A 10,900-nucleotide genomic window follows, 5' to 3' on the forward strand; every position below is an offset into this window, starting at 1 on the left:
TGTCGTCTCAAAATCATCTCAAAACATTTTGTTGACTCAAGCAACAAAAAGTCTGACGACTCAAATTTAATAAAAACTAATGAATGTTTCTGTCACATGATGTTTCAACAACCAATGAAGTGAAGAGTTTGGATTTTATTCACCACAAGGTCAGAGGAAGCACCTTCACACAGAAATTTCTAAAAAAAAAAAGCTCACAGTAGAATGCTGTGTAAACAGTCATACAGCCATTTTTCAGTGTAGGGAGAAATATTCCACATCTGATCAGTAACAACCTGAGGTTGACTAAAACTGGAACCTCTTCCTCTGAACATGATGACGTCAGAGGAAGAGGACACAGACAGAAGTGGTGATCTTTGCTCAGGGCTTCTATAGAAATCACCTCAACATGAAAACCGTGTCCTGCAGCCACAGGAGCTCAGGCTTTATGTGGTGGTCTCAGAGGTTCTCTGGTTCCTCTGGTTCCTCTGCTCCTGCTGGAAGCCTCTCTTCATGGTGCTGCTGATGTACAGGAACAAGGTCTGGAGGAATGAAGACCACAGGTACCTTCTGTTACATCATACACATCAGTGAGTCTGTTATTCAGCTGATCCATCTGTTCTTGTTGCAAACAGCACTGACATAAAGAATCTTTAAAGACATCGAAACATTATAAACGCCATGAATTCATTGTCATTTGTTCTTAATTGTACTTGTCTTTTTCCGTCAATGTCACACTTCCAGTCACACTGTTGGTTTGAGTCCAGCAGATGCAGGGTTTAGTTAAAATGACCAGTTGAGTCTGTGAATGAATTAATGAGTGTAAATGTTAAAGACTCTTATAAATAAATAGTTTCATGTTTTAAAAAGGTTCAGTAATCAAACAGCTGCTCAACAAACTAACAGGACATGGTGCATTTATTGGGACTATTTTCAGCAGCGGATTAATCCACATCATAAGGACATCACAGAAAATATCTGAGACCTCATGACGAGTTTGTCTTCACAAGCTTTTGCGTGAGTTATGTTACGTTTACGGACTGTGCCTTTAAAAGTCCAATAAAAGGAGTCTGTTTATCAAGAGGCTCCTCCCACCCATCATCACAGTGCTGAAGTCAGAGCGAGCTCAGCCAACAGGTACATGAGCAGGTAAATGAGGTAAATGCAGAGCAGCAGGTGCTCAGCAGCTGTGTTTTAAAGGAACATTACACAGCAGAGACCAGGCAGGTCTTCAGTCAGCTGATGCTGAACCATGTGGACCTGCTAAGAACCCAGCAGCAGCTCTGAGGTTTGTTTTTCAGACCCTTCTCTGATCCTTTGATGTTTGTGGTTGATTAAAAACTCCTCCACCTGTAAAGACCTGACATCACGCACAGGTCTGATCAGCTGTTAGTCGATCAGGTCATACTCCACATATAAACTGGTGGGTGGAGTCTCCTCATGTTCATATGAAGGCAGCTGAGGTTCATTCATTCATTCTGACGGACCAATAAACACCTGGTTGCCAGGCGCATCTGTTTACCTTCCAGGCCTCCTCCTGCTCTGAAGTCCAGCGCTCCTTCAGGACCGGCCGCATGGCTTGGATAAACTCCGCCCCCACAAACTGTAGAGAGAGAGTTTGTTTGATTGGGCGGGCAGGGTTAAAGCAAACAGTGTTTCCAGACACCTGAACTGAAACCACACCCACCAGTGATGTCACAGTGTGCTGCAGTACACCTGTACATCACCGCAGCCAGGTGAGAAGTGAAACTTCCTCTTTTTACGAAGAGGGTCACTGAGCCAGGTTTCACCACAGCAGTGGTCTCCAGGTGAATGCAGGCAGAGCTTCCTGTCAGCGTTAGAGCTCGAGGAACAAAGCATGTTTCCGTTTGAATAACAGACTTACTTTGTAGTATTTTGGTGGGGCATCGTAGCGGTAGTGCTTCCTGCCCAGATCCAGGATCAGCTGGTCTAGACGCTGGTCCTGGTCAATCCTGACGATGGTCTTCTCGATGAAGGACATGATCCTGCAGAGAAACCAGAACTGTCACATACAACAGGAGGCGCCGCTGCTCCACCTGCTCCACCTGCTCCACCTGCAGCATGAACCTGGCCTAAACTCAACCTGAGTTCAAGGTGGAAACCTGTTCATTTATAGTGTGTGTGTGTCTGTGACCTGAGTCCATGGGCTCTCAGCTCTCTGCTGGTCCTCAGAGTCTCAGGATCGTCCACGTCTTTGAACATGAAGAAGACGTCTTTACACTCCGGGTGAGTCTCGAACAGCCTCCGAGGAGAAGAAGAAGAAAAGCAATGAACCCCCTCAGTGTTCTGGTTTCATGTGTTCTGGTTTCATGTGTTCTGGTTTCATGTGGTCTGGTTTCATGTGGTCTGGTTTCATGTGGTCTGGTTTCTTGTGGTCTGGTTTCATGTGGTCTGGTTTCTTGTGGTCTGGTTTCATGTGGTCTGGTTTCATGTGGTCTGGTTTCATGTGTTCTGGTTTCTTGTGTTCTGGTTTCATGTGTTCTGGTTTCATGTGTTCTGGTTTCATGTGGTTCCTCATCCCTGCCCTCATTACCCACAATCCCACAGTGTACAGTGATCCAGGCCTCATGAACATGTGACAGATCAGACAGCAGGTCAGAGGTCACCGTGGAAACAAATGGGCAGGAACACTTTGCATCAGGTTTTGCATAAAACTGCAGTGACCTCACGCAGGTAAATGTACAGGTAATAAAACAACCTATAAACCCTCAGGACGTTTCCATGGAAACTAATAACTCTCACATGACGTGAGAGGTTCCTTAAGGCTCTTCAAAGAACACCGTGGTTCTCTGTAGTGTTTGTAAATGATGGACTCACCTGACGAACGTGATGATGCCCACCCTGCTGATGTCATCCTGGATCTCCCTCCAGCTCTGCTTGATCACCTGCCGGCTCTGCGCGCTCAGACTCACCTGGACAACATCATCCTCATCATCGTCATCATCACCTGGCGGCCCGGAGCGCAGTGCCTCCGCCGAGAGAGGACAGCCCATCACGGCCACGCAACCACCGCAAACACACACACACACACACACACACACACACAGACACACACACACAGTTGATTTGAATAAATTACTGGTTTCTGTAAACAGGGGAGAGTTTGGCAGGTTGATGCCTTCAGTGACTGTGGGAAATACCAACACCACTGATCTGTGGGATGTTCAGTTCACATGATGAACCTGCCCCCCTCCTCATGTGGGGGGCCAAGGCTTCAGGGGCCCAGAGGGGCAGAGTCTCTGTTTACATTCTACATGCAAGCTGATTAGACGAGTCACAGCATCAGTCAGTGATCGATCAATTTGATCAGTCGTCCCATGATCCTCTCTGAGCTTTTTAAATGGCTCAGCCTGTTGGCTTTTCTCCTCTTATTTCTTCAGTCTTTCCAGATGTGACTCCTTTCCCTGGTCTGGAGGTGGAGCTAAAGGTGTGCTGACCCCGCCCATCACTTAATCACACTGATCCACTTAGAACAAAGGAGCTGTGTCAATCAGAAGATTTCAAATGCTGCCCACCTGCTGTTCTGGCTCCGCCTTCTCCATAGGTACACCTGCACCTGAAAAATAAATGTGATGATGTCAGTCCTGCTCAGGTACACACACTGTTCGATTGTTGATTATTATTGATCAATAAAACTATGAACATGAATAAAGTGGAATGTTCCTTTACTGTGAGGACCTCACCTGTCACCTGGGTGCATCCCTCTGTGACATCATTGCTGACATCATCAGAAGGCCAGCACAGCTCTCCACTATCCACCTCCCCTCCATCTGTCGGCTCCACCACGATAGATGGGAGGCACCTGGAAGGTTTTGGAAAACACTCCACAGAGTCTGGAAACACCTGAAGAGGAGGAACCAATCAGAGAGCTTGGTGGACTCTCACCTGTTGGTGACACCTGAGCTCATTGTGATGACAGGTTAAGGTTTATTTAAAGGGACACTCTACCCAAAATCTTTACATCGAACACTAACAGCAAAGTTGTGTTTGTGTCTCACCTGGAAGGTCACTGCATCCTCTCCAGAGGCTCCGCCCACCACTGAGTCACAGGTGCTCAATTCTGTCATCTCAGCCAATCAGAGGGTGGAGACAGAAAGCAGACAGGAAGCTGAGAGGAGACAAAAACAGGTGAGGATTCTTATACCAGAGGTTCCACAGTTTCAGAAGTCCTGGGGTTCTTTATGGGTTCTTGTTTGAGTTTTGTGGTCTACTAAGAAGGTTTCAGGTTGGGGTCCTTTAGAAGGTTCCACGGTTCTTCAAAGGGATTAAGGAGTTATTGAGAGCTTCAGTGGATCCAGACTTCCATATTTTCTTAAAAGGATTCTGTTCTTGAGAGAGTTCCAGGGTTCTTGGAAATGGTTTCAGGACTCATGAGAGAATTTCAGTGAGTCAGTCAGATCCTGGTTTAATGTGGATTCAGGAGGAGGAGGGGTCAACAGTTCTGTTTTTTTATATATTTATTCTCATTTTTATTGTCTCTGTTTTTTTGTGTTGTGTGAACGAATTGTCTGATTGGTACAAATTTTGTTGCAGTGACGATAAAGGAATCAAATCTAATCTGATGAAATCAGACTGGTATAATGAACCTGTGGAAACTTCTGGATTATTTAACACCATTAATGAGCAGAGGAACAGAACCTAAACGCATCACAGCTGACAGACAAACAGACCCATCACCATGACAACAGACATGTTATTAGATTCATCTAGGAACTTGTTTACTTCCTGGTTTCAACCACAGATCCACATCTCAAACTGAAACACTTTAAAGATCAGTCACATTTTCTTCTTCTCTTCATAAAGTAGTCACCGCTATCATCATCATCATCATCATCATCAGGGTTACCATAGTTCACAGACTGAAGGTTCCTCTGCTGACATCACAACACGGACACAGAAACTAACAACAAACACCAGTTTAATGTGAAGAAGAGTGACCCACCCGATGATGATGATGATGATGATGATAATGATGATGATGATGATGATGAAGATGAAGATGAAGAAGAAGAACAGCGCACATGGTTAAATCCTCAGTTTTCAGATGTGTGTGTGTGGGTGTGTATGTGTTTTGCATGTTGTCCTTGTCCTAGTTTCTGGAGAAGATGGATAGAAGAAAAGAGGAGGAGACAGAATGCAGGAAGGAAGGAAGTGAGAAAGAAAAGAGGTGAGGAGGGGGGAGGAGAGGAGAGGAAAGGGAAGAATGGGGGACTATTTTATATTTTATTTTATTATTTTAACTGTGAAGATACTTTTTTGGGGTGGGGAAGTGAAGGGGGGGGCTGAAACAGAAAGTGAAAGTGTCTGTGAGGAAGACGGAGGAGGAGGAGGAGGAGGAGGAGGAGGAGGAGGAGGAGGAGGAGGAGCAGATGCTCTGAGAGGTTTTCAGTCGTCAGTTGTTTTCTGCTGCTGCAGATTCTGGATCATCTGGTCCTTGATATCAAATCCTCTGCAGGTTTTGGCTGATCTGGATCCTGGTCCTGAAGATGTGGGTTTCCCTTCTGTCCAGCAGGAGTCAGCAGAGCAGCAGCGGTGAGACCATCTTTTATTCCACATCACGGTTCAGGGCGTTTCTGGGAAAGAGACGTTCGGACATGATCATGTTCAACATATATGTTTATGTTTATATGTTTATTTATATTTATATTTGTACATATACAAATATAACACATATGATACAGTATCACACACACATGTAGATATATTTATCTATATGTGTGTGTGTGTGTGTGTTATCATATCTGTGTAACATAAATATATGTTGATATATATGTGTGACATCTTTGATCCTGTACATGAGAAGGAAAATGAGGAGACCAATAAATAAAACGTGATGACACTGATGAACCCAAACATCATGAGCACCTGTCTCACACACAGTTGGTCTGCTGGTCCAGACCCCTGAATGTCCCTGTGGTATCTGGCACCAAGCCATCAGTAGCAGGTCCGTTAAGTCCTGGAGGTTTTGAGATGGAGCCAATGTGGATCAGACTTCTTCTTGCAGATACTTAATCTCGATCGGACTGAGATCTGGGGAATCTGGATTTCAGGACAGGAACTTGAACTCTTCACCGTGTTCCTCAGACTGTTCCTGAACAGTGTGCAGAGCAGCAGGGCCACAGCAGGTTCACCGGGTCTACAACCAGGTTTAGGCCAGCTGAGGTCCACATAAATGCCAGTCCTCTTCCCACTGTGCCTCCTGGTGGACCAGGGTCAGCATGGAGACTCTGAGTGGTCGACACAGCAGGTGACTGTTTCCCCCATGACATTGTCTATCACCTGTGCTGTTGGTGCAGACCAGAAAGCATATCTGTGGTTCATGGTCTGCCCCCCCTCTGACCCCCCCCCCCCCGCAGGTCCTTGACACCTCTGACCTGGTTCAGGTCTTTACACCTGGTCATTTCTGACAGGTCCTGGTCCTGGATCATCTCTGCGTTTACCGACTGAACCAGCAGTGACGTCACTCAGGAGCATGTCTGTGCTCAGCCACCTTTGCAGGAAATTAGACCGCGAACCGCCTCCTGCATGTTTTATCAACAGACATGAGGCTCCACCTGTAACCCCGCCCCCCTCCTCCGCTCTCCCCCATCAGAGAATCAAATGACAGAGAGATGAAAGGTAGGAAGGAGCTGCGGGTCGTCGTTTAAACGTTAAAACTCTCTGTAATGACGGTCTTTAATTCTGAAGGAGGATTTATTTCCGCTCAGGGGAGACGTGATGACGTGGATGTTTTCTGCGCCTGAACAGTTTATTTTTGAATCGTCATTCATGGTTTAATGAAACGGAAGCTTGGACATTAAATATCCATTAAAACGAGCTGTGAAGCTCCTGAGTTTACAGCAGATGTTACAGATGTTCAATGTTTACAGCAGATGTTACAGATGTTTAATGTTTACAGTGACAGTCTGTTTTTTTCTGTCTGAGCTCTGAAAATTTGAGTTAAATTTTAAACTTGAACTAAACTTCCTCCAAAAACTTAAAAACTTTAAATCGTTCCACAGACTTGTTTTATTGTATTTATTTAATGATTGTTTGTTCCATCCTGAGTCAAGATGTTCTGATGAGGTTCTCCACAGAACACTGGCTGCAGAATGTGACATGTTACGACATTTTCATTTTAATGAATAAGAACGTCAAGATGTTGTTGATAAAATTGGTGTTGAATGTTCAGCAGGGGGTGGTGAGCAGAACCAAGGAGGAGAGAGGAGGAGACTGCCGAAACTGAAGAACCCCACTAAGTTCTGGAAGAACCGCAGAGAGCAGAACCACAACCACACTGAAGGTCAGAACCATGTAAAACTTACAGAGCCTCATCAGGTCAGATCCAACAGAATATCAGGTCAAACTCTCATCAAGTTAGAACCACAAAAACACTGTCAGCGAGAACCAACAGAACCTTAAGTAAGAACCAGAGGACTGTGAACTAGAACTAGTAATACAGCAGCTAGAACACCAAAAACTTCAGGTAGAATCAGCACATCTTTCTCTAGAACCAACAGAACCCCAAGCAGAACTAACTGAACATCACCTATAACCAACACAACCACAGCTTGAACCCACAGAACTCAGCTAGAACTATCAGAACCTCTGGTTAACAGAGGGAACATTAGCTAGAACCCAAAAACCACCCCCCAGAACTTCAGACCAGAACCTCATGTACAACAAGCTTAATCTCAGATTGAACCAGCAGAACCTTAGGGTATAACCAGAAAAAACACTACTAGAAAAAACAGAAAGTTACATTTGAAGCAATAGAACATGAGGTGGAACCAACAAAACCTCTGATAAAACCCAGAGAACCTTCTTTTTCATCTGATCATCAGAATTAGCTTGAACCAGCAGTGCCCTGAACTAGAACCAACAGAACATCAGGTACAACCAAGAACTTAAGATAGAACACATAAAGCCTTTATGGTTCTGTTTTGCTTCTCTTCAGAGTCTACTATAGTCTGTCACAGGTTTAGGTTCTGCAAGAACCCACGGAGAACTGGTTCATGAACTCATGAGAGGCCATGAGTCTGTTGTTGGTGGAGATGACTGCCCTGTTCTTCACTGTGTCCTGGTTCTTGCAGAAAGTGAGTTGGACCATGTGGAGGAGCAGCAGCAGGAGCAGGGGGAGCTGCTGGAGGAGGTCAGCAGGAGGCTGATTATCAGGGAGGAGCAACTCTTCAGTCAGGACTCTCCCAGTGAGGAGGAGGACCAGCTGCAGAGAGACCTAGAGGATCTGAAACTGCAGATATGGATGGCTGTCCACAACACCTTCACCTCCTCCTCCCCAGAGCAGCTGGATGTCCTGAGGAGTGCTGTGGCCTCCATCCAGCAGCAGGAGGTGCAGGACCGGTGCTGGACAGACCGTCCTGAGGAAAGGTTCCCAGTGTGGCGTCCTCTGAAGTGTGTCAGCACTCACAACACTCTGCTGCAGAACATCGTGGAGTCCAGACTGATGAAAGCTGCAGAGGATGAGTCAAGTGGAACAGAGGGACTGTCGTCACCTGTGAAGAGGGAAGTGAGTCATCAAGGAGCACGACACTGAGAACCAACAGGACATGTCAAAATTATGTCTCTGAATACATTGATCACACTCGCCATCTCATCTCCAGAACCACTGATGACACTTTAAAAATTTGATCAGTATCTGTAGAGATAACCCAGCTTGTTAGAACTAGAACAGGAAGTATCAGTGTTTTCTTTGTTTTTAGAGATTAACCACAGAGTGAGATGTTTGTTTTTAAAGATTAAACTAGGAGAGCCATCAGTGTTTTTCAGATAGAAAACAAGGACTGCTTCTTTCAGATCTGGACTCACAGATTTATGGTCTGCAGATCTGTCGTATGGGGAAGTGTGTGAGGGAGGACCTGTTGACGGTGGTGAGGACAGTGAAGGACTGTTACCCTCCACAGATGGACATCTTGAACGTCTACGCTGCACTGTACCATCAGACGTTCTCTGCTCGGCTGACTGAGCTCGCCACCTTTGGACTGGAAGTAGACGACTGCAGCTACCTGCTGTTCTGGGTCAACCACTACTATCCACAGTGAGTCTTTCAGACAAAGAGCCCTGACTCTTTGACATTTAGGTCCTCATGAAGTCTGAGCCAAAACAGATTATTGATGAATCATCAGACACTTTGAGCAGTAGGAGAGAATGACAGTGACAGACTGGACGTCTGTGAAGAACAATGTGATAACATCAAACTCTTGGTTCAGACTCCACCATTACTTTGTTTAGCTACAGTCATTCATCTGGATCTCAGAGACAGTCTAGATGGTCTGGAATCAGTCTGGGGCTACAAATATTAAGATCTTTCACCAGTTGAAGATTTCAGGTGAAACCTGTCTGTGTTTCCTGCTCAGTGAAATATTGCAGCACAAAGACCTGGATGGAAAGATAAAGACGGCCTGTCTGGGTTCTCTGCTGCTGCAGGACCACCTGAACCGGCTGGAGGAGCAGTACCTGTCCCACAAAGAGGTCAGAACACTGGTCTAAATCTAATGCTCTGGTATATAAATAGTGTGAGAAGCCAAATTACTTATAAACCCTATGAGGAGGTGACACGTGTTCTCTATCAATCTGATACTGACCAGTCCAATATTCAACCTCAGGACACCACAGTCTCTTTTATGACAACACCTGTTCATCACAGGTAACATCAGTCATGTCTCTCCGTCAGGACAAAGTGAAGCAGTGGCTGAACACAGCATTAGAGAAAGAAGAGGAGAGCTGGCTGAGCGGCAAGACACCTGAGCTCATCGACACCTATTATTTCAGCTCACTGGCTGTAGATGTCATACAGGTGAGACACACTCAGCACAGGTGAGACAGAGTCAGCACAGATGTCATGAAGATACACTAGGTAAGATTTTCTGTACCTTTCTGTATGAAACACCTGTAATCCAGGTAGTGAGTTAGACAGGGGTTTGGCAGGTTTACCTGGATATGTGGCGGTCTTTGTGTCTCTAGGTGATAAACAGCTTCCTGACTGAGTTCAGCTGTGTTATCAGAGACCAAAGCAAAACTCAGAGGATCACAGCTCACCTGGAGAACTTCTTCTGCAGGTAGGCCACGCCCACCACACACAGCACAATCAGCGATGCTGTTCATGTGTGTGTGTGTAAAAATGTTTGAAATGTGTTCCAGCTATAAGAAAAGTGTGGAGGCGTTTGTGAAGGGAAACCATGGTAACGTCCACTCAGTAATCAAAGCTCACCTGGTCTGTGAGGAGCAGTTCAGGTGAGATGTGCTTTTCATGGAAATGATCTGTTTGTTGATTGATCAAATGCAGGCAGTTTGGAGTGTTTGTTTACCTGAAAGGTGAACCTCGTCTCATTAGATGAGTCAGTAAACTGCTGGTGACCTAGTTCTCTGCAGCTGATTGGCTGTCTCTGACTCCTCAGGGATTACATCACAGGTCCAACAGGAAGTCTGTCTGAGCAGCAGAGATGTCGCTCCCTGGACACTCTGTCTGCCCTGAGGGATTATGGGTACAGACATTTCACCTGTCCCATTCACGTCCAGCTGAAGGTACAAATACTTTGATTGTACTGCAGTGATATCACTCCTCACACGTGGAAATATACCAAACCCCTCCCTCAGCCACTACCACCAGCGCCCCCGCCAGTGTCCAGGTGTGTTACAGTGACCTGTGTGTGTGTGTCCAGGTGTGTTACAGTGACCTGTGGACCCCTGTCTGGTTGGACGGGTCACTTCCTGTCGTCTGCTCTCTGCTGGACTCTCTCAGCCGACAGCTTAGGGACTTGGCTGACCTGAAACCAGCCTGCAGACAGGTGAGACTGTGTTTACCTGTTCACCTGTCTGTTTCCCTCCTGTCTCTCCCTGACTTCCTGTCTCTCTGTCCCTGCAGTCCCTGCTGCGTGTTATCCACCAGGACGTGGTTCTTCAG

The 10,900-nt window shown here is 45.9% G+C and overlaps 2 protein-coding genes across 3 annotated transcripts in view; one reads left to right on the plus strand and one right to left on the minus strand.

Moving 5' to 3' along the window:
* Positions 1 to 106: 106 nt before the first annotated feature.
* On the minus strand, positions 107 to 3,015 carry LOC139612359 (neuroglobin-like). Its single transcript, XM_071467853.1, has 5 exons — positions 2,818 to 3,015; positions 2,135 to 2,242; positions 1,865 to 1,985; positions 1,502 to 1,582; positions 107 to 521 (listed from the first exon to the last, which is right to left on the minus strand). Exons 1-5 carry the CDS (start codon positions 2,991 to 2,993, stop codon positions 426 to 428), a joined length of 582 nt encoding a protein of 193 aa, XP_071323954.1. The 5' UTR covers positions 2,994 to 3,015; the 3' UTR covers positions 107 to 425.
* Positions 3,016 to 3,976: 961 nt separating this feature from the next.
* tnfaip2a (tumor necrosis factor, alpha-induced protein 2a) overlaps positions 3,977 to 10,900 on the plus strand; it is a 10,090-nt gene continuing 3,166 nt past the window's right edge. The window contains exons 1-13 of one of the 2 annotated variants that reach the window (XM_071467287.1): positions 3,977 to 4,128; positions 4,534 to 5,167; positions 5,456 to 5,532; positions 7,172 to 7,282; positions 8,073 to 8,506; positions 8,823 to 9,034; positions 9,354 to 9,468; positions 9,671 to 9,793; positions 9,961 to 10,055; positions 10,138 to 10,230; positions 10,395 to 10,521; positions 10,659 to 10,784; positions 10,862 to 10,900. The exon at positions 10,862 to 10,900 is cut by the window's right edge and continues 111 nt beyond it. In XM_071467287.1, the coding sequence (XP_071323388.1) occupies positions 5,106 to 5,167; positions 5,456 to 5,532; positions 7,172 to 7,282; positions 8,073 to 8,506; positions 8,823 to 9,034; positions 9,354 to 9,468; positions 9,671 to 9,793; positions 9,961 to 10,055; positions 10,138 to 10,230; positions 10,395 to 10,521; positions 10,659 to 10,784; positions 10,862 to 10,900 (1,614 nt within the window). In that variant the 5' untranslated portion in view covers positions 3,977 to 4,128; positions 4,534 to 5,105. Of the gene's footprint in view, positions 4,129 to 4,533; positions 5,168 to 5,455; positions 5,533 to 6,423; positions 6,619 to 7,171; positions 7,283 to 8,072; positions 8,507 to 8,822; positions 9,035 to 9,353; positions 9,469 to 9,670; positions 9,794 to 9,960; positions 10,056 to 10,137; positions 10,231 to 10,394; positions 10,522 to 10,658; positions 10,785 to 10,861 lie in introns of those variants that run through there. The other variant, XM_071467288.1, reaches the window with a different exon arrangement.

This window comes from Trachinotus anak, unplaced genomic scaffold, assembly GCF_046630095.1.
Source record: "Trachinotus anak isolate AG129_WGS33_773 ecotype Australia unplaced genomic scaffold, CSIRO_AGI_Tana_v1 ptg000031l, whole genome shotgun sequence".
NCBI classification, from domain to species: Eukaryota; Metazoa; Chordata; class Actinopteri; order Carangiformes; family Carangidae; genus Trachinotus; species Trachinotus anak.

Coding starts and splice junctions, on each gene's coding strand:
- LOC139612359 (XM_071467853.1), bottom strand. CDS start 2,993: ATGGGCTGTCCTCTCTCGGCGGAGGCACTGCGCTCCGGGCCGCCAGGT. Junction 1,986..2,134: donor CTGAGAGCCCATGGACTCAG/GTCACAGACACA, acceptor GTTTCTCTGCAG/GATCATGTCCTTCATCGAGA. Junction 1,583..1,864: donor CCCCACCAAAATACTACAAA/GTAAGTCTGTTA, acceptor CTCTCTCTACAG/TTTGTGGGGGCGGAGTTTAT.